Source organism: Papilio machaon, chromosome 26, assembly GCF_912999745.1.
Source record: "Papilio machaon chromosome 26, ilPapMach1.1, whole genome shotgun sequence".
Classification (NCBI taxonomy): domain Eukaryota; kingdom Metazoa; phylum Arthropoda; class Insecta; order Lepidoptera; family Papilionidae; genus Papilio; species Papilio machaon.
The window spans coordinates 4,961,749-4,985,675 of NC_060011.1; the positions used below are offsets into that span (position 1 = coordinate 4,961,749).

Genomic DNA, 23,927 nt, shown 5'->3' on the forward strand with positions numbered 1-23,927 from the left:
TTCTATAAAAATATTCATTGAAAAAGTAAATTTTTTTCAGCCATAATAAAGGTGCTTAATTTCAATCTTATTTAACCATTTTAATTACTTGAAAAGTAATGGTAACACAGTTCTGACATGTAAATACTGTGGGAATATCTTTTTCAAAATTTTAACCGAAAAGAAACTTTATAGTAATGTGTGAAGGTCTAATATAGAAAAACTAAAATCCATGATAATGATAAAACTAAACGAACAGTGAAGATTGTGTTAAATAATATGATCTCTTGAAGTTGTTCTATTTCTATTCTTATCAGTATCAATTTTGTTCTAAAGGTAATGTATAAAATTATAACATTAAGTTTACTAAGTAAGTTAACATTAAAACTTTAAGGTTGTTTATAGAAATAATGTTATATGTATGCGTATTAACTTTTTATTAATTTAGTTTTGATTTTTACTGCTTTACTTTTTATGTTATAGATTTAATAATCCATTACGTTTCATAATTAACTGACATAATTATATTTATAGTACATTTGACCTATACAAAAATAATGAACATACTAAAGTACCTATTTAAAGTTTTTGTTCAACTTTTTGCAACAAAATAAAATGTAATACTGCTTTGTCATTTAGTCTTTTTTTACTAAAATAACACTAAAATATGAATATTTAGTACTAGCTATTGCCTGCGACATCGTGCGCGCTTAATTAAAAAAACCTAAATAGTAGCCTATGTGTTCTTCCAGACTATGTTCTACATCTATGTCAAATTTCTAATACTATACATCCATCCATACATCAAAAAATTTGTAATAAGATAGTAAGATGAACATTTATCTAATATTTTTACAGATTACTATTTGAAATGAATCCACCGAAAGGTTTTCAGTTTGCCATAGACAGGGGAGGTACATTCACAGATGTGTATGCCCGCTGTCCAAATGGCAAAGTGAGAGTCATGAAATTACTGTCAGTTGACCCTCAGAACTATGAAGATGCACCAAGAGAAGCGATAAGGAGAATATTGCAAGAGGTTGGTTATTATAAATCTGGGTTTGTCTGTAGAAGCATTTGCTTAAATTCATATTGTTATCTCTGTCATTCCCTTTGAAATTAAAAAAAAGACAACAATAAGTGTCAATATAAGAGAGTGGATTTTCCTTTATTATCTAAAACTAGCATGTAATATTAAGATTACACTGTTCTATTTACAGTCGAACCTGGATATACAAGTGTCCAAGGGAATGCAATACTTTTTTGCATGTAGAAGATTATCTCCCACCGAAATTTCTCAGTTATGGAAGTTGTCTGTGGTGACTGGATAATGACTCTCGCTTTTAGGTTTTTCACTCATTCAGGTTCAACTGTATTTAAAAGTGTCTCATAAAATGGTTGCCACATTTTTGGTAGAAGAAGGCCTCAAACTATATGGACAGTTTGTTATTTAAATCTATGTCCTATAATACACATAAAAAAATAAAAATAAAAATACAGTCGAATTGATAACCTCCTTTTTAAAGTCGGCTAAAAAGTAAAGTTTTTTTATATATTATATCCCTCACCACAAGTGGACATATTTTCACAGTTATGTGGCACTGCACTAGAGATGAACAAAAAAATTTTGTCCTTACCTTCTCTCTTTAAAATAACAAATGTGAATATGTTTCTGTACATGTTTTTTGATAGTGGAAACACACATTTACTATGTTACAGGAAACAGGTAATGCATTAGACAAAGATGGCAAAGTGAATTCATCATTAATTGAATCTATAAGAATGGGAACAACGGTAGCTACCAATGCACTGTTGGAACGTAAGGGTGCTAAAATGGCGCTTGTTATTAATAAAGGATTTAAAGATCTACTTTATATTGGAAATCAAGCAAGACCACATATTTTTAATTTGGTAAGCTAGATTTTTTTTAAGTAGGGTTGTGAATTTTTGACATAGACATTTTTGGTTCCCTTTGTATAGAATTAAAATGCTAATCTGTTTTTTTGTAAAGTTAAGGGCATTAGTATATTAGGAGTAAAATTGTCTTACGATTTTCAGGAGTCTGAATAAATCATATTATGAATATAGTCACTGTACTCAATAAATTAGATAATATTATTGAAACTAGTATTAATAAAGTGATAAAATCTTCATATAAATAAAGGTATAGTTTACTTTGGGATTTCGAGGTTTACTAATGTTGATATTTCAGTTGTATTTTACAGTGGGTTTTCACTCACGTAACGTACATATAGAGAAGTGAATACTGAATGAGTGAATAAGTAATGCCTTTCACACAAAAAATATTTAAAACTATGAACATATTTACAATCACAATTTCGTCTAACTCAATTCACTCTTACATCACGTTGTTGACATTTCGACTTCCCGCGCTATTCTCTTTGCCCGTTATTTTATTCTTATTCAAAAAAGGCAAAGGTCTCAGTGGGCAGTATGCCACGTCTTCAGAATGTGTAATTCTGTACTCAACAAAGACAACGTAAATCTTTGAAACTAATATTGTATCCTCGCGTCGCGTGTATCAATGAATCGGCGACGAAAGTCGTCTATTCGGTCAATACATGGGATAACATCATGAAAATCGCACTCAAGACGATATAGACTCACAGGTTGCGAGCGACTAGTTTTGGTGACTAAAGAACAAAATGCTATTGCTTATTTCGAAGTTTTACGTTGCCTTGCGTACGAAGGGATTAAAACACAGTTTAAGTAATCGCGAATTGTCTCTGAGTGTGGCAGGTAATATTACTGTGCATATTTCAGAATATAAAACGTCCAGAAGTTTTATATCAAGATGTTATTGAAGTAGACTGTAGGGTGATACCAGCGTTAGAAGACCGCTGTCAAATCGATAAATCTAAACAAAACTGGAAGGAATCTGTCGGAACTACGGGTCAGAAAATGTTGGTCATCAAAGAAGTGGACGAAGATGCTGTGAGACAAGATCTGAAGAAGTTGAGAGAGAAAGGGATAGATAGCATTGCTGTTGTTTTCGCACATAGTTATACTTACCATGATCATGAAGTTAAAGTTGGGAAAATTGCGACTGAATTGGGTACTTAATTTTATATTTTTATCCGTGTAATTTTTTTTAGATTATATATTGTATACATATTTAAAAAAATAAAATGCTACAAATTTTTAAAATTACAAAAAGAACAAATTTTAACCCTTTGACCGCCAGATGATGGCCAAATAGGCCATGAAAATTCGATCCGTATAAATTATTTTTAGAAGTAGTTATTACACTTATATTATTTAAAAATCAAGTTAAAAATTACTCGAGTAATTATTTAAAACTATAAATGCAATATAAGATACAATTTTAGGATTCAAACAAGTATCTTTGTCCCACTCGGTGACGTCAATGGTACGTGTGGTACCGCGTGGGTTTACTGCGTGTGCGGACGCGTACCTCACTCCGCACATTCGGGAGTACGTTAAAGGCTTCGCTGATGGATTCACTAATAGATTGAAAGGATCCAATGTGCTTTTTATGCAATCTGATGGTGGATTGACACCGATGAATTTGTAAGTTATCGTTTAAATAATTAAAAATTGCAATGTCAATACGATTTTGGCAATGCCAGTTCGATAAAATCGTATAAAAAAAATAGAATGTGTTAAAGACGTTTTAAATAGAAAGTCATACTCTGACTTGTTTCGTTACAAGAGAGAGAAAGACATATAATACGGAATGAGTGTAAGAGAGCAACAAAATCACAGCGTAATATTTTTTTAACAAAAATATTGTGTTTAAGATTCAATGGATCCAGAGCGATTTTGTCAGGTCCTGCTGGAGGTGTGGTTGGTTACGCGATGACGTCATACCAGAAAGAGACTGGGTTGCCAGTTATAGGTAAGTCCAAAATGAAGGTAAAAATAAAATTACTACACACATCAGTCATGTTTTTTAAACAATTTCCTGTGATAGTTTTTGTGGGAATTTATTAAAACTATTATATTTGAGGGTATATTTTTTAATTAGGTTTCGACATGGGAGGTACTTCAACTGACGTGTCAAGATATGCTGGTTCATTAGAACATGTGCATGAAGCGACCACTGCCGGAGTAACCATACAAGCTCCACAATTGGGTAAATGTCTCCTAGTGACGTCATAATTCTGTTTTTCTTTAGCATATTTTTTGAGTTAAGGCGGTAATAATAATACGACATATTTCGTTACATGAAAGAGAAGAAAGATACGAGAAACAAAGGACAAAAAGAGAACGACATATTATTAGATGTATTTGTATCTAACAGTTTCAGTGCCATTGACGAATAAAGTCTAAGTTTTAAGGCAAATTTTGTAACATTATGTGTTCCCTCTTTGTTTTGTCTTTCTCTTTTACATATCTGTAGTATATGTTTGTTTCTGTCAGATATAAACACAGTAGCTGCAGGCGGGGGTTCAATGTTGTTTTTCCGTTCGGGGCTTTTGGTGGCGGGGCCGGAGTCGGCGGGGGCACAGCCAGGCCCCGCCTGCTATAGGAAGGGAGGCCCACTCACTGTCACTGATGCCAATCTATTACTCGGTGAGTGATACCACACTTACTGCATACCACAATCTTATTTAATATTAAAAAAGCGAATTTTTGGATGTATGGATGGTTGTTTGTATTTTTTTTATTTTTATATTATAAGGTAGCAAACGAGCAAACGGCCGCCTGAATTCGCCGAAATAGTGAGGCGACCGTTGCCCATAGACATCCGCATATGCAGATGCGTTACTTACCTTTAATTAACGGAGAAGGGGACGCACAGAAAGAAGATATTTCTCCTTCCTATGCGTCCCCTCTTCCGCCAAATCCATTTCCCCTTCCTAAGTATTTCCAGAACGGCTCAACGGATTTCGCTATAATTTGGTTCAGATGTAGAACATATTCTAGAAAAACACATAGGCTACCTATTATCCCGAAAATATGCCCGGTTCCCTTCTAATACTTTTGATTTACATATTTAATCGATAACTCCGCAACGGTTCTACTCATCTTATTAAAATTTGGTAGACATATAAAACAAAGACTGGAGTTTCTTTTCACCCTTTTTCTTAAATTCTTAACAAACGTAGTCGCGGGTAAAAGCTATTAGTTTATATAGGTCCTTTAATTTATGACCCTTTGAAAGCCAAAGGGAAAAAGTAAAGCCAGCAAACTTTACAAAAATATGATCATATACGTGGTAATTATCAATTTGCCTGTACTTTTACTTTCCTAAAAATCTTTGTAGCAGTGAAAGTGTTAAAAAACCAAAATATATATAAATACAGTAAAACCCGCTTAATACGATTTCTGAGGGACCCCACCTAAAACGCGTCTTAAGCGAGAAAGCGTATTATGCGGGATAGGGAAAATAAACAAACTTACTACATATTATTATGTATTTTGTTCTTATTATTTTAAATTATGTACATTCAATACATTACATATTACAATACATATTGTATTTAAAATAATCACTTATTTTGGTTTGACAGAAAGATTTTGATGCATTAGCAATTAAAAGATTTGCAACATAATGCAACTTTTGCAGTGCGTCTTCACTTTGATCCAAAGAAGCAACATAGCATCTTAAATCATTAACAGCTGATAATGCCCGAGCGTTTGATAAAACCGGAGTCAACTCATCTTCGTCTTCATCATTATCACTTATATAGGCCTCGTTTTGTGTGTTATTCACATTCTCAATAAAATCTTCAATTTATTGAATTTCGTACGGTGCTACATTGTCGTCAATGGAAGAATATCCAGGAAAACCGTGCAGTACATGGGGTTCTTCTTCTTCCAACACGACGGCTCATCCTCGCCGTTAGAGCGGTCTCAGCTGGCCTCGAGTGCGGGCGTATGGCCTGAGCGAGGGCATATTAAACGGGATGACGAATCGTATTAAGCGTTAAGAAATGTATGAAAACATGTCTAAAGTTGCAGGGACTGGCGTAAAGCGGCGTATTATGCGAGAAATCGTATTAAGCGTGATCGTATTAAACGGGTTATACTGTAGTTATTTATTCTGAAATCTTTTTCTGAATCAGTCGTTTACTTTTTATTTGTTACCAGGTCGTCTTTTACCAGAATATTTCCCAAAGATTTTCGGTCCAAATGAAAATGAACCTTTAGATAAAGAAGCGACCATTAAAGCGTTCACGAAAATCACCAATGAAATTAATTCTTTCTTAAAACAAGATGGAGGGAAAGAGGTAATTATCTTTTTAAATTACGATGTTAAATATATTTTAGGGCCCCTCGAATTAGACATAATCGTAAAACACAGCTTTGTTATTTCAATTTTTTTTTATCTAGAACTAATTTAACTAACCTAAAAGTTGTTTAAAAATCAACAATTTGACTGGAATCTGAAAGTTTCAAAATATAGAGTGAGTAGTATAGAATTGATGTTTTTAGATGACTATGGAAGAGGTTGCGATGGGTTTTATTGATGTTGCAAACGAAACTATGTGTCGGCCGATTCGGTGAGTAAAAAAAAAAATATATATACACAGTCGAATCTGGAAAGTGAGAGTCCAAGGTACAGATTTCTCGCTCATAGAAGTTTCTCTCACACCAAAGTTTCTCACTGATAAAGGTTTCTCGCTTATGGAGCTTGTTTTGCGAAATATTTTTGTTGTATATGGCAACATTTCCCTAATATAGTTGTAATGTTGATTATAGTATGTACATGGCAACATATAGTAGTAAAAATAAAGATGGCTTAAAATGAGTGACGAGTTTAATTTAATACTATATATAACAATTTTAACTGTATTTTTTTATATTACGAGGGTCACACTGAAAGTTCTTAGAAAATCAAAAACTGAGCAAACTAGCAAGTTGTTATTTATATTATATCTTTTCAGAATATTACTGTTAACATTAATACATCGCTGCATTCGATAGAACCACCGAGAAAACCACTTTGCCCAATCGTCCTTAGGGGTCTCTTCGATGGCCTTCTGGAACGCACCCACTGGTTGTTTGGCGTCCATAAATTTTTTTCCTCGAAGTTTTTATTTTACTTTCGGGAATAAATAAATATAGCAGGGTGTGAGGTCGGGGCTAAATGGCGGGTGACCAAGCAATTCCACGTCCGACGACGCCAAATAGTCGATCGTTCGCCCGCAGGTGTGCGAAGAGGCGTTGTCGTGATGAAGGAGGATCCTACTTCAAGGTCGTTTTTCTCGATCTTTTTCCAAGACAAGTGGCAAACATTTGTTAGTATACCACTCTGCAGTAAGTAACTTTTAATCTTCTAAAACAATTGTCGCATGATGACCGGTCCTTCCGAAGAATGAGGCCACCATCTTTTTTGCTACACTTCGACCTTTCTTCAAATTAGTTGGCAACTCCTTGGAAGGAAACACCCCCTGAGCAGATTGTCTCTTGGTTTCCGGATCATAGCAATAAATCCAGCATTCGTCACCCGTTAGGATGTCGAACACAGCTTTTGAGTCACCTCTGTTAAATATTTGTATCATTTCATGGCACCAATCAACACGAAGGAGTTTTTGGGCCTCGGTCAAATAATGGGGTATCCATCGGGCACAAAGCTTCCTAATGGCTAAATGTTTGTGGAGGATTTTTTGCACTTGAGTCATATCGATGCCTAAGCTTGTCCGAATCTGTTGATAGGTTACTCTTGGATCAGTCTCTTTCATACATCGCACAACACTGATGTTAACTTCAGTCGTCGCCGCAGAAGGCTGTCCTTGACGCAGAGCATCGTTCAGATTGGTGCGACCACATTAAAACTCATTTAACCAGTTATAAACAGTGGCCCGAGAAGGGTCTTCATCGTGAAAGGCCAATCGAAGTCTGTCATAACATTCTTGTTGACTTAAATGACACCGAAAGTCATACAAATTCATGGTACGAAAATTTTCTCGCGTTAAATTCATACTGGTCTGACACCAACAACTTTCAATTTGCCGCCAAATCGTAAAACAAATGACAAACGAATTAAATTAGTACTCAATAATATTAGCAAAGAGTTCTATTTTCAAAATTTAATCTTATTTTTTTAATATATTCTTAAAAAGTAGCCAGTTCTAAAATTTTCAGTGTGGCCCTCGTACAAGGTGGCAAACGATTAAGTGGCCACATGAATTCGCCGAAATGGTGAAGCGACCGCTGCCCATAGACATTCACGTGTGCGCACGCGCTGGCGTGTTTCACATATATCACAATATAAAGTGTATTCCAGCGCGCTGACGACAGCGCGAGGTTACGATGCGTGTGCGCACGCGCTGGCGTGTTTCACATATATCACAATATAAAGTGTATTCCAGTGCGCTGACGACAGCGCGAGGTTACGATGCGTGTGCGCACGCGCTGGCGTGTTTCACATACATCACAATATAAAGTGTATTCCAGTGCGCTGACGACAGCGCGAGGTTACGGTGCGTGTGCGCACGCGCTGGCGTGTTTCACATACATCACAATATAAAGTGTATTCCAGTGCGCTGACGACAGCGCGAGGTTACGATGCGTGTGCGCACGCGCTGGCGTGTTTCACATACATCACAATATAAAGTGTATTCCAGTGCGCTGACGACAGCGCGAGGTTACGATGCGTGTGCGCACGCGCTGGCGTGTTTCACATACATCACAATATAAAGTGTATTCCAGTGCGCTGACGACAGCGCGAGGTTACGATGCGTGTGCGCACGCGCTGGCGTGTTTCACATACATCACAATATAAAGTGTATTCCAGTGCGCTGACGACAGCGCGAGGTTACGATGCGTGTGCGCACGCGCTGGCGTGTTTCACATACATCACAATATAAAGTGTATTCCAGTGCGCTGACGACAGCGCGAGGTTACGATGCGTGTGCGCACGCGCTGGCGTGTTTCACATACATCACAATATAAAGTGTATTCCAGTGCGCTGACGACAGCGCGAGGTTACGATGCGTGTGCGCACGCGCTGGCGTGTTTCGGCGGCGCGGGCGGACAACACGCATGCGCAGTAGCCCGCCAGCTTGGCATTTCTACTGTCTTACTGCATAAATATGCTGGTATTGTATATAATACTTTATTATATCTTGTATTTTATTTATTATTCTTTCATTTCTGTGAAATAAATTTGCTTTTTGCTTAAGATAAGGAATATCATAAAATAAACAGTCACAATAAACCTCTTTAGTAATAATAATGATCCTAGTACATCATCTTACTAATATTATAAATGCTAAAGTTTAGATGGATGGATGGATGTTTGTTTGAAGGTATCTCCAGAGCGGCTGAACGGATCCTGATTAAATTTAGCACAAATATAGAAAAGTCTGGAAGGCTGTAATGAGATAAAGATTAGGGATATTTGTCAAAAGTGATACCATTTTTAATGCTGTTTTGAGTTACGAGATAAATTATTAATTTTATTCAATTTATCGAGTATTTTGATAGGAACCAGAAGTTATCTATGTATCCTAGGTATCCTATCAGCATACGGCATGGCGTTAGCGCACGTGGTGCACGAAGCGCAGAAACCTTGCGCGGCGGTGTACTGCCCCGAGCAGTACGAGCGGCTGGATGACCAGCTCGACGTGCTGGCTGCTGTCTGCAGAGACAAGCTGCGTGCTCAGGTCTACACCACACCTGCAACACTACACCTGGTCATGTGATCCAGACAGCATGTCACAAACCGACCCTTCATACAATTTGATTTGCTTTGCGTGCATACGTTTTGCTCCTCCTCTAAGTGTTATAGCGTGATGTTATATACCTTATAACCTTCTTGAATCCTACTCCTATTAAAGACAAAGATTTTATTCAATACGATTAGTAGGTTATGAAAATAGAGCGGACAAACATAATAATATATATGTAGTTGTTGATATCATCATTATTAATTAATTTGAAGTTTTAAGTTCTTTATCATCATCAGCTCACTATATGTCATCACTAAGGGACTCGGAGTCTACCCTAAGCTAGGATAGACTAGGACATAGTCAACCACAGCCAAGTGCGGGTTGACTTCACACATATCATTGAATTTCTTCTCAGATGTGTGCAGCATCACGATGTTTTCCTTCATCGTAAGGACAGGACGTCGGATAAATGTACATATGTAAATCGAAAATCGAAAAACACTTGGTACATGGCGGGATTCGAACCCAGGACCTGCAGATTGCAAGTCGAGTGCTTAACCCCTGAGCCACCGACGCTCTCTTAAGTTTTTACTTCTAACAAATTACAGCGTTGTTACAGCGTTGTTGTAACAAACTTGTAAGTTACGCTAGCAAAATTGAATTACGAAGTTGTGACAAAGCTGTGGGTTAGGTCTACAGGTCTGAGAAGGGGGGAGGGAGTAGCTACCATTAATATGACCTTATTCGAAGTAGTATTGTATTTATTTTCAATTCTCCATGCGTCTACATAATATCTATTCGTTAGGGTTTCGATGACACTCAGATAGTGTTAGAACCATACCTCCACTTGCGGTACGCGGGCACAGACTGCGCTCTCATGGTGTCTCCCATCATGGACACCAGGTCTGCCACCGCCTGCAGGCATGGAGACTTCTATACAGCTTTTGTTGATAGGTTAGTGAACACTATATGTTTCCTATTTATTTAACTGTAAAACTAGATATGTTAGTTTTCACAAATAAATAAAGAAAAAATATATCTAACATAAACATTTAAAAAAATGTACCTCAATGTAGCAAGTATTAAATAATCTTACTAATTCGACCAACATCTTAAGAAGCTCTCGCTAAACAGTTGGATTAAGGGCCTGATACAAAAGGCAGTTATTTTAGAAACCGCACGCATAGTTAGGAGGTTCCTGTCTCTGTAGCCCTCACCACTGGTTGTTTGAGTAATGGGATTCCGCAGCCGGTGGTATACTATTTTTTATATAATATATTTTGTTAATTTTTTTTTTATAAAATGTATTATATAAATAATAAGATAATAAATGAATAAGATTATAAATGCGAAAGTTTAGATCGATAGACGGATGGATGGATGGATGTTTGTTAGTTATAGGTTTCGGATACCGAAATCCTTATATAAAAATATTGTTATCTCAGTATTATTATAGAAAATGAGTGGGATGACAATATGTTTTAAATAGGTATTTTCGTCTCAGAAACCAACGATAATACTACGAATTTAATTTTAAAGGAGATGTGGGGGTTTTGAAAAGTAAAAAGCTGTCTTTAAATTTAATTGTATAAATTACCTTACCCTTTAATTTTCTTTAAGCTAATTTGATCCATATTGTGATAGATATAAGAACGAATTCGGCTTCACTCTAGCGGAGAGAGATGTGATTGTGGATGACGTGCGCGTGCGCGGTGTTGGTATGAGTCGGTTTGAGGAACCAGTGGCGCCTCCCAGCGGGAAAGGTGTTGAACCTGTCGCTGAAAAGGTAATAAGTAATTTAAACTTATTTATTAAGATTTAATATTGTATTTCATATAATAAGTAGCTAGATTAAAGAATGTAAGTGTAAAAACATGTCATCTTTGCAATTTTCTTTGGAAAAATATAGATAAAAACAATTTTTGTACTGGAAACCCTCCTTTGAGGAAAATAGATTATGTCTAGTACAGTTTTTTTGTGTTTGTATACATAATAAGCGTGGAAAGGCCTCCCGCAAGATGGACCTATGATCTGGTCAAGGTTGCAGGAGTATCTTGGATGAGGATTGCACAGGATCGATCATAGTAGTGAAGTGGGAAGGCCTATGCCCAGTAGTGGGCGTTACGAGACTGAATAGATATATAGATAATCAAATAATCTTATTCCAGACAGTGAAAGTTTATTTCGAAGGCGGATATCAAGATGCAGCTATACATTTATTAGAGAAATTGATGCCTGAACAAATAATACAAGGCCCAGCTATTATTATGGATAATTTGTCGACAATATTGATTGAACCAGGTTAGCACAATAGCGCCAATTCTGTACCAGAATAAACAATTAAAAAGTATGCGAAGTGCACACTAGCGCCAATCTGTATAGATATAAATACTTGGATGGATAGATGTTTCTTAAAAGATATCTCCAGAAGCGCTCAATGGATCTTGATACAGATGTAGAAAATAATCTGGAAAAATACATAGACGTATTTTTATGTTTCTTTTTATTTCCTCGTGGACGAAGTCGCGGGTGACATCTAGTTTTATAATAGGTAGTGGATAATATAGCTGATGCTAGTTTAGATTCATATAGCTCTTATCGAATTTGATCAAGTGACTTAAAAACCTTTATATTTTTGTTGAATTTTAATTTAGTAATAGTTATCTATACATAAATTCAAGTCCAGTGAGAGGCGCTGCTATCGCTGTTGGTGCTGTTAGAATATATAAGACCTACTTAAACATAGAAAATTACAAAAGAGCTCCAGTACAAAGAGGATCTTATGCACTCCTTCTATATAAATGGACTGGCTATAAGATGTAATATTTTGTGCCTAATTGATTTTCAATATTTTGGCGCTGATGGTAGCGTTATCTAGCGGTAATGTGAATTCGAACTAAAAATTTATATAGAACTAGCTTTTACCCGCGTCTCCGTCCGCGCGTAATAAAAAAAATGCACACAAGATAAAAAAGTTCCTATGTCCGTCTCCTAGTTCTAAGCTACCTCTCCATCAATTTTCAGCTAAATCAGTTCGACTGATCTTGAGTTATAAATAGTGTAACTACGACTTTCTTTTATATATATAGGTAGATTAACTGTCACGTAACATAAATAGCAACGCATTAAATCGGAACTAAATCAAAGCTATTATATCCAAACAAATAACCTATCCATTTATAGAAATAAGTGTTTTATTGACATTTTTTGACGTTGACAGGGTGGCGCTAGTGTCATAATTTAGTTTGACTTATACCCACCGGATTATATATTCTTGTCGGTTTTTATTTATTTAAGTGATTTAAATACACTTGTTATGTTTTAAAGGTTGTCATGCTGAGATAACAAAGTACGGAGATATTCGTATAACAATCGGCTCAGGTTTAACAAAGCAAGTGACCGCAGATCTGGATTCAGTTCAACTGAGTATATTCTCGCATCGATTTATGTCGATTGCTGAACAGATGGGAAGGTAAGTGAATGAATGAGTGAATAAAATACAACTTTATTTTTTTTATAGACGGTTCTATTATAATTTTAAACCAAAAAAGGTGATGTGCAGGATGAATGAAATGAAATGAAAAGGCAGATCTTCTGATATCTTAGTAGACTATAGGATTCCCCTGATTTGTGGCCCTCGGGTGCCTTCTTATATGCGCCGCGAGAGGGGCTTAGTGCATAGGGGGGTTTAAGCCGTGCTTTCCTTTATTTGTAGAAAAAGAAAAATATTTTTACAAAACTTATTATCTATCTCATTATCTACTTAATTACTCATTTATTTGTTTATTTATTAATTTACAATATACAATATGTCGGACGATTCGTCCCGTACAGGTGATTAGAGCTTTTTTTTCATATTACAGGGGAATATGAGCCTTGAATGGTTGAATGAATGACTGAACGCATCTGTATACAATGAAAAATGAGTCTTTATGTTAAATACCCATATATTTTACAATATAACAGATTCTAAAACAGTCATATTGTTATTTATCGTAGAGTTCTCCAGCGTACATCAATATCAGTGAACATAAAGGAACGTTTAGATTTCTCTTGTGCACTGTTTGGTCCTGATGGTGGGCTGGTCTCCAACGCACCACATATTCCTGTACATTTGGGGGCCATGCAGGAGACTGTGCAGTATCAGGTTATATAAAAGATTTACTCTTTTTTTATAACTTACTAATATTATAAACTAGCTTTTACCCGCGACTTCGTCCGCGCGGAATAAAAAATAGAAAACGGGGTAAAAATTATCCTATGTCCGTTTCCTGATTCTAAGCTACCTGCACACCAATTTTCAGTCAAATCGATTCAGCCGTTCTTGAGTTATAAATAGTGTAACTAACAAAACTTTCTTTTATATATATAGATGTAAAAGTTTAGATGGAAGAATGTTTGTTTGAAGGTATCTCCAGAACAACTCAACGGATCTGATCATAGTCTAGAACAGTGTTCCCCAAAGTGGGCGATAACGCCCCCTTGGAGGCGTTTGAAACCTAGGAGGGGACGATAAGAGGCCCAAAAAATGGGGGGCATTTAAATTAAAGCAATGAAATTGTGGTTTTTAAGTTTTAGGGCTGAATAAAAATTAGGGGGCTCTGAAATATAACTGATTTTCAAAGGGGGCGGTGAAAGAAATAAGTTTGACAATCACTGGTCTAGAAGAACGCAAAGGCTAGATATTAAGTTTTTTTTTAATTCCGCACGGACAGAGTTGCGGGTGACTGTTAGTAAAAAAATATTTGCAATTTGTATGAGAAATTGTGAAAGATAGAGGCTTTTTTTATATTAATCATTAAAAGACTTCAACAAATAACTAGCTAATTAAATAAATAAAAAAATAGCGCCATCTATCTATAAACTAACAAAATTGTCAATAAAGTGGTTTATAGCTAGATTTTTTATATATTTCCAGATGAAAGTTCGAGGTGACAGTCTGAAGCCGGGCGATGTGTTGTTGGCCAACCATCCAAAAGCAGGCGGGTCACATTTGCCCGACCTGACTGTAATTACGCCCGTCTTTCATAAGTAAGTATTTACACTGCAGTGATATCTCTTTTGTGTCAAAGAGAGTAAAAGAGATAGAATTCTACCTACCTTTCTGGGTCACGGGCGTGATTGTACTGTATTCTCTAATACAGTCGAAACTAGATATATGAGAGTCCAAGGTACCGATTTTTCTCGCTTTTAGAGGTACAGTGTAAACTCTTTATAACGTTATCCTTTATAACAATAAACTCCCTATAACGTTGAAGGGAGCCCAACTTGAAACACTCTTTATAGCGATACGCCATTCTCTATTACGAAGAAATATCATATTTGTAGACAGTAAATATTTATTAACGGTATTATTGTTTATGTTATGTTATCTTGTTAATTTGGTTGTTTTTTTGTTCACTTCATATAACGATAACTCTGTATAACGACAAAAAATGCTCAGTCCCTTGAGTTTCGTTATAAAGAGTTTGCCCGAGTGTTTCGCTTATGGAGGTATTCCTTCAGGACCGGAGAAAGACTCTCGCTTGTGGGGGTATCTCTTTTACCCGAGTCTCTCGCTTATGGAGGTATTCCTTCAGGACCGGAGAAAGACTCTCGCTTGTGGGGGTATCTCTTTTACCCGAGTCTCTCGCTTATGGAGGTATTCCTTCAGGACCGGAGAAAGACTCTCGCTTGTGGGGGTATCTCTTTTACCCGAGTCTCTCGCTTATGGATGTTTTCCTTCAGGATCGGAGAAAGACTCTCGCTTGTAGAGGTTTCTCTTTTACCTGAGTCTCTCGCTTATGGAGGTTGTCAGTCAAGAACGGAAAATGACTCTCGCTTATAAAGGTTTCTCGCTTCCAGGTTACAGGCTACAGATAAATACAAATTGTCCACAGATCTGAAAAACGTCCGATATTCTTCGTAGCATCTCGCGGTCACCACGCGGACATCGGCGGGTTAACACCAGGCTCGATGCCACCTCACTCCACACATCTCGCACAAGAGGGCGCTGCTTTCAAATCCTTCCTATTGGTTGATGGTGGACATTTTAATGAAGACAAACTGGTGGATGGTGAGATTTATCTTACTAATAAAATGTTTGAAGGTATCTCCGGAACTGCTCAACGGATCTAGATGAAATTTGGCACAGATGAAGAACATAGTCTGGAAGAACACATAAGTTTTTTTATTCCGCGTAGAAGGAGTCGAGGGTTTTTATATTACACTAGCTGTCGCCCGCGACTTCGTCTGCGCGGTGTTAAAAAAAACTTAATATGTAACCTATATGTTCTTCCAGACTATGTTTTATACCAAATTTCATTAAGATCTATTAAACCTTTCTGGAGATACCTTCAAACAAACATCATTATCCATCCATTCATATAAATTTTTTACATTTTTTCTGTCATAAGAACCTTCTGACAATAACAAACACGACAAAAAAAAAGTGAAATCTGTCCAGTCGTTTACGTGTAATGGCGTGACCAAGGGATATAGGGATTCATTTTTATACATATAGATATTACATATAGACACTCCAATTTTATTAATATGTTTTTAAAGTATATTATGCTAAGGCTTTTGTCCACAGAATTAATGGCCCCAGGCAAGGAGCCTGGCTGTTCTGGCACTAGGAACTTGGCTGATAACTTGTCGGATTTAAAGGCTCAAGTTGCTGCTAATCAAAGAGTAAGTTAACTATTAACTTTATTATATTTATGACATTTAAACGATTTACAATCGAACCTTTATAAGCGAGAGTCATTGTCTAGTCTAGACGGATAACCTTCGTAAGCGAGACAATCTAGTTAGAGATATACCTTTATTAGCGAGAAATATCTCAGAACTCTCGCTTATCGAGGTTTGATTGTATACTTTACGATACGTTTCTAAAATTTTAATACTCTTTTGAACTATATTATGAGATGTTACTTTATTCTTCTAATGGTTCCATATATTTGGATTAAATTTGTCATCTATATATAAAAAGAAAGTCGTGTTAGTTACACTATTTATAACTCAAGAACGGCTGAATCGATTTAACTGAAAATTGATGGGGAGGTAGCTTAGAACTAGGAGACGGACATAGGAACTTTTTTATCTTGTGTGCAGTTTTTTTTATTCCGCGCGGACGAAGTCGCGGGTAAAAGCTAGTTCAATATAAATTGGATTACTTTATTTCATGTAATATTTATTTACTTATTAAGTTTTTTTATTTAATTCCGCGCGGACGGAGTCGCGGGCGACAGCTAGTTTTATATATTTTTCCTGTGATATTAGTTGAAATTTGACTTTATAATCTTTATCTAGGGTATACAGTTAGTGTCAGAATTGATAGACCAGTACGGTCTGGATGTAGTGCAGGCTTACATGGCGCATATACAGAAGAACGCAGAGTTGGCTGTCAGAGATATGCTCAAAGTAAGTTGTTAAATTATATTAGTTTTTTTTATACTAGAAAAATAGATGTTGATGTGATGTTAAATTGAATAGTAGTTTATGAAAGTGAATTTTACTAATGTTATAAATATTTGGATGGATGGATGTATATTAGAAGGTATCTTCGGAACGGCTATTTTTTTATTCCGCGCGGACAGAGTTCCGGGCGATAACTAGTCTTATATCTTACTAATATTATAAAAGCGAATATTTGGATCGATGGATGTTGAAGGTATCTCCAGAACGGGTCAACGGATCTTGATGAAATTTGGCACAGATGTACATAGTCTGGAAAAACACATAGGCTATTTATTAAGTTATTTAAGCAGACGGAGTCGCTGGCGACAGCTAGTAACAATAAAGTCAAAATTTACTCATAAAATCATTTTATTATGTCTCTGAATGGCAAAGTTTTTTTTTTGAACTTCGATAATTATATAGTTTTTATTATAATAGGATATAGCAAAGAACGCTATCAACAAGACAGGGTCGGCAGTGTTACATGCTACAGAGTACATGGACAATGGCACACCAATAGTGCTCACTGTCACACTTGATAAAGATAAAGGAAGTGCTGTTTGTGATTTCACGTAAGTGTTTCTAAAATTAATTCAATACATTTTTTTTCAAGTTCACTAGATTTATCATCAGCTATACGTCCCCACTGAGGGGTTCGGAGTCTACCCTAAGTTAGGTGGGACTAGGACTTAGTCAACACTGGCCCAGTGCGGGTTGACATCACACATATCATTGAATTTCTTCACAGATATGTGCAGCATCACGATGTTTTACTTCATCGTAAGAACGTCAGATAAATGTACATATGTAAATCGAAAAACAAATTGGTACATGGCGGGATTCGAACCCAGTACCTGCAGATTGCAAGTCAAGTGTTTAACCCCTAAGCCACAGACGCTCGATTAGCAAGATTAAAAACTATTAAAGCGTAATTTAATAACGTTATTTAGTTAGTTAACTTTATTAGGGTACCAATATTGGGCTTATTACATGAGTGAAGACAGACGTCAAGTGGAAGTAATTCCGCGTTTCGTCTGACGAGTGTGGTGCCGGAGTCCTAATTTTAGTCCTCTTTCCCTGCACAATATTTTGTTATTAGTATAGGATGAGGAAGGGAAGTGGATTTGGCGGAAGAGGGGACGCATAGGAAGGAGAAATGTCCTCTTTCTGTGCGTCCTTTTCCGTTGATTAAAGGTAGGCAACGCATCAGCATTTGCGGATGTCTATGGGCAACGGTCGCCTCGCTATTTCGGCGAATTCAGGTGACCGTTTGCTCGTTTGCCACCTTTTCATATAAAAAAAATCTCATTTTTGTTTAGTTCATATAATATTATTAGTACTTTATTCATTTTAGTGGTACGGGAGTAGAAGTTTGGGGTAATTTGAACGCACCACGCGCTATAACCTTATCCGCATTGATCTATTGCCTTCGTTGTATGGTTGGACATGATGTACCTTTAAATCAGGTAAGAAATATTATAGAACCTCGATGAGCGAGAGTTCAACTGTGATAGTCTCGCTTATTGAAGTTTCACTATTATCAGAGTTACTCGCTTATGAAAGCTGTTTGAAAATAACTCTCGCTTGTAGAGGTATAATAACATAAATAACCTTTATGAGCGAGAGTTATTTCCAAACAGCTTTCATAAGCGAGTAACTTAAATGAAACCTCTGTCTTGCTTATTCAGATTCGACTGTATATAATTTGTAACTTTAGAACTCAACTTCATTTGCACTTTTAAATATTGTTATCTCTTTCATTCTTTTAGGCAACAAAAGAGACGACAATAATACAAATGTTTATTTTCTCGTACTTTGTGTTCCGGATTATATCTCTGTCTTTTTCTTTGCTAAAACATACACAGATAGAGACAGAGATATTTTGGTCTCAGAAACCAACGGTAAGTCAATATTACACCTTATTTAGTTGTGTGTTTCCAGGGTTGTTTGAATCCAGTAAAAGTGATGATCCCCACTGGATCAATACTGGACCCGTCAGAGAGCGCTGCTGTAGTGGGAGGTAACGTGCTGACGTCACAGCGCATTGTAGACGTCGTGCTTAAAGCGTTCCAGGTAACTTGTACTTAATAACTTCATAACTTAATAAGATAGGAATAAAATAAATATTTTTGTATTTTTTTAGCGTTTTTGGCAATTACTATATAAATTAAACACTTCTCGTCTTGTTTTGCCATCTTTCCACTAAACTCTTCCCTCCTCTCTTTTTCTCTCATACATTCGTTCAGAAACCACAGACCTATATATATATAGAGAAATCTATTTTTATGATTTATTTTTTATCATTTCATTTGAATACATTTTTTTATATACTAAAAAGTGGCGAATAAGTAAGTGGTCAATTGAATTCACTGAAATAGCGAAGCAAACGCAATCCATAGACAAATGCAAATCGTCCTTTAACTTACAACATCGTTCAAGTTGAAAATTGTCACAGGCTATAGGACACCGATATCAAATGCCTTAATAAATAAAAAAAAAGACAATTGTCAGTTTTTATATTTGAATGTCATTAGATGGACGTCATTCCGCGTCTAAACATTACTCACATGATAATTGAAAGATAAATAAATATAGTAAAATAGTTAAAATAGAGTAAATCGACAAAAAACTAAAAAAATAATTATTTTTAAACTATTAAATAGCGTATTTATTATGAAATTACTAAAAAAATCTAACCATTTTTTTAATAGACATTTCTTTTTGTCTTTTGTAAAGTTGATGAAAATAACTTATGCGATGTTGTTAGATAAGGGACGAATTTCAGATGCTTTTTTTAACTAAGATATGTATCCGTACTTAATTAATTAAGAAACGGCTTAACTCATGTGTGATCCGGTGACGGCACCGACTAGTTTGGACCCGTCGGGGGTCCATCTTCAGGGCGAATGTTTATTTTGAGGACTTCGCGGTCTTGTCGCGTCTCGCACTTGTGTGTGTGTGAGAGCCGTTTTTAATTAATTATTATGTCTCACGAAATTTTAAACAATTTAATTGTATCTGTACTGGTAGAGTATTGTATTACCAGTGGTCATCATCAACCTGCCCTTATCTCTATGGAGGGGCACAGTATGTATTCCTCCATACATCTCTATCAGACGTCATATCTGAATTTACCCCCCTTCTTACACATATCCTCTTTCACACAATCCATACATACTTTCTTTGGTCTTCCTCTACCTTTATATCCACATTCAATCTCATTACTTCTTTGTTTGTATGAATTACAAGTGGTAACTGTATTATATCAGGTATGCGCAGCATCTCAAGGCTGCATGAATAACTTGACACTGGGGGAGGCAAGTTGGGGGTATTACGAGACTGTGGCTGGAGGCAGCGGAGCTGTTAGTATATAAATATTATTAATGTTATAAACTAGCTGTTGCCCTGCGAATTCGTCCGCGCGGAATTTAGAAAAAGTTAATAAGTATCCTATGTGTTCTTTCAGACTATGTTCTACATCTGTGTCAAATTTCATCAAGATCTGTTGAGGCGTTCTGGTGATACCTTCAAACATCCATCCATCTGAATATACGCATTTATAGTAGTAGTAAGATGTATGGATGGATGTTTGTTTATGTATCTCCGAAACGGCTCAACGAATCTTGATGAAATTTGGCACAAATGTAGAACATAATCTGGAAGAATACATAGGCTACTTATAAAGTTTTTTTTTAATTCCGCGCAGACGGAGTCGCGGGCAAAAGTTCGTATATATTTATATATATAACATTTTTGTCAGGGTCCGGGGTGGCATGGCTCTGGCGGGGTACATACACATATGACAAACACACGTATCACAGATGTGGAGATAGTGGAGACCAGGTATCCCATACTGGTCACCAAGTTCTGTCTACGTCATGGATCCGGTGGCAATGGTGAGAGATATTTATATAATTAGCAAAAGCACTACAGAAATCTTAGTAATATTATAAACTAGCTTTTACCCGCGACTTCGTCCGCGCGGAATAAAAAAATGCACACAAGATAAAAAAAAGTTCCTATGTCCGTCTTCTAATTCTAAGCTACCTCCCCATCAATTTTCAGCTAAATCAGTTCGACCGATCTTGAGTTATAAATAGTGTAACTAACATGACTTTCTTTTATATATAGAGATGTGAATGTTTGGATGGATGGATGGATGTTTGTTTGGTCTAGAATGGTTCAACTGATCTTGATGAAATTTGACAGATGTAGAACATAGTCTGAAAGAACACATAAGCTACTTATTTAGTTTTTTTCTAATTCCGTGCAGACGGAGTCGTGGACGACAGCTAGTTTTTAATATAATTGGAAAATATCTTTTAATATATAGATTCAGGAAGACGTCATCAGGAAGGGTACAGTTGATATGACAGAAAAGAGATTAGATGTATGGCCGTTACCCGAACGAGACCGGTTCGGATTAGTATATTAATAAAATTGAAGTGTCTGTTTGTTACATTGAAAAAAAATATCATATTTATATATGATTTATTTGCGTTGCTGTAATGAAAAATCATTTTTTTTTTTATTTTTGTCTGTCTGCTGGTTGTTGTTATGGGTAATCTTAGGAACAGGTGGATAAATTTTGACTGAACTTTAACTGGATGGTAGCTGATGTTCTCAGGAATGTTTTAAGTTATTTTTTTTCTAATTTTACGATGAAGAAGTCGCAGGTAAACATTAGTGATAAGAAACTAAAGATGACATAATGATAGGTCAATGGTGTGGAGGTGATGGAGTGACCCGTGAGCTGGTTTTCCGTCGCGCTGTTCAGCTTTCAGTACTCACTGAACGGAGAGCTTTCCAACCATACGGGATGAATGGTTAGTGTATACTTATTTAATCCTCTTTTCCACTAGCGAGACTCCACATCAGCTGCTATATCTAAATGTCTTAGTGAAAAAATTTAAGGATAGTAAAAATATTGTCGTAATTAATTGGATTTTTTTTAAACTAGATACTTTCTGCATGTCATAGTCCAAGATCCGTCATTAAAATTTGTTTCCAGTTTTCTATCTGTTAATATTAATTATTTTTCATATTAAATAGTGCAGATTTTTTAATGGAAAGTTTGAATTATATTGCAGGAGGTGAGCCAGGAGAGAGAGGTGTCAACTTGCTGCAGCGGGCTGATGGGAGACTCATCAATTTAGGAGGGAGGGCCTCCGTTGAAGCTTATCCTGGGGTTACTATTATTTTTTCATTTCATTGATCTACTCTCTCATGTTGAAACAATTTCAATATTAAATACTAGCTATAGCCCGCGACTCCGTCTGCGCGGAATAAAAAAAACTTAGTTATATATATATATGTTCTTCCAAACTTTGTTCTATATCTGTGCCAAATTTCATCCAGATCCATCCATCCAAACATTCGCATTTATTCCCACTTTTTATAAAAAAAATAGTCTTTATTTATGCAAAATATGTTTTTGCAGTAAAATGTCTAGTGGAAATGGATATTAATAAGACTATTTTTTTATATTCAGGATAAATACATAATGAATTCTCCCGGAGGTGGAGGATATGGATTACCTACTGATTGCAACACTACAAACATACAAACAGACAAACAGTACAGTGAATTCTTACAGAGAGGCAGCGTTTATGAATATAAGAGTGCGCAGGAATCTGTTTAAATGACATAGTCTCGCTTTCGGAATTTATGTACAAAAAAATTATCTTTATTTATTATATACTAGCTTTTGCCCGCGACTCCGTCCGCGCGGAATAAAAAATAGAAAACGGGGTAAAAATTATCCTATGTCCGTTTCCTGGTTCTAAGCTACCTGTCCACCAATTTTCAGTCAAATCGATTCAGCCGATCTTCAGTTATAAATAGTTTAACTAACACGACTTTCTTTTATATATATAGATATATAATACAGTCGAACTTGGATAAGCGAGAAACCTTTATAAGCGAGAGTCAGTCTGATAGGTTACCTCCATTAGCGAGAAACTTGTGTTAGAGATAAACGCGAGAAGATAAGATTAAAAGCGAGAAAAATTTAATGTCTTGGACTCCCGCTTATCCAGGTTCGACTGTAATTATTATATTTAGTTTTTTTTTTATAGTAAAATAGATAAAGATAATTTTTTTATGTGTTTCGACAAGAGGTTAAAAGGAATAAAAAATTTGCAAAAAAAAAAAAGATAAAAAAACCTCGTTAGCATAAAGTTAGTTTCAAATTAAAGTTTAATCTTCGTAAATTTATTTTTACATCACAATTTTTACGATAAATTTCGTAAATTATTAAATATTGCACAATTTTTATTTTAAATGATTCACAATTCTGCACAAAGTTATATTTAATGGCGGCATTAAACATGTGTTTGTTTTACATAGTTTTAGATGTTGATTAAAAATCTATAGACATTTTATAATAGACAATAAGTAGATTATTATAACTATTCCAAATAATCCTATATTTCAGAAATTTTCTATATTCTTATATCTTTTAATATTAAAAAACAAATTAAAAACTTTTTGTGTGCAATTTTATATTTTTACTAATCGTGTAGCTTGAAGCATTTTAAAACTATATTTTTTATAACAAGCATTTATATTTAATATAAATCGATAAGCATATATATTTTATTTATACAAATATATAGATTCACATATATTTATATATAAAATGCAGTCAAATATGGATAAGCGAGAGTTCGAAAGACAGCGATATTTTTCTCGCTCATAGAAGTTGTTGAGTTTCTCGCTCATGGAGGTAATCGAGAAATGACTTATCCAAGTTCGACTGTAATATTATTGTTGATAAAACACACACAGAAGACAGGCGTGAAGTGGAAGCAATTCTGCGTTTAATCTGATGAGTGTGGTGCCGGAGGCCTAATTTTAGTCCTCTTTCCCTTCCCACCCTTTTCTTAATAGGAAAGGATGGGA

The 23,927-nt window shown here is 35.7% G+C and overlaps 1 protein-coding gene across 1 annotated transcript; it reads left to right on the forward strand.

The window, feature by feature from the left end:
- The first annotated feature begins 238 nt into the window (after positions 1-238).
- Positions 239-22,744, forward strand: LOC106708364 (5-oxoprolinase). The gene is made up of 29 exons (XM_045684430.1): positions 239-315; positions 838-1,018; positions 1,699-1,890; positions 2,764-3,055; positions 3,330-3,531; positions 3,762-3,859; positions 3,989-4,096; positions 4,384-4,536; positions 6,058-6,197; positions 6,403-6,470; positions 8,878-9,011; positions 9,427-9,578; positions 10,390-10,538; positions 11,229-11,370; positions 11,753-11,885; positions 12,912-13,056; positions 13,584-13,731; positions 14,503-14,615; positions 15,464-15,639; positions 16,159-16,256; positions 16,878-16,988; positions 17,463-17,596; positions 18,379-18,490; positions 18,966-19,097; positions 20,294-20,386; positions 20,785-20,920; positions 21,743-21,850; positions 22,115-22,212; positions 22,516-22,744. The coding sequence occupies exons 2-29, from the start codon at positions 851-853 to the stop codon at positions 22,663-22,665; spliced, it is 3,885 nt and encodes a 1,294-aa protein (XP_045540386.1). The 5' UTR covers positions 239-315; positions 838-850; the 3' UTR covers positions 22,666-22,744.
- The last annotated feature ends 1,183 nt before the right edge of the window (positions 22,745-23,927 follow it).

Coding starts and splice junctions, on each gene's coding strand:
- LOC106708364 (XM_045684430.1), top strand. CDS start 851: ATGAATCCACCGAAAGGTTTTCAGTTTGCCATAGACAGGGGAGGTACA. Junction 18,491..18,965: donor ATGATGTACCTTTAAATCAG/GTAAGAAATATT, acceptor GTGTGTTTCCAG/GGTTGTTTGAATCCAGTAAA. Junction 20,921..21,742: donor TCATGGATCCGGTGGCAATG/GTGAGAGATATT, acceptor ACATAATGATAG/GTCAATGGTGTGGAGGTGAT.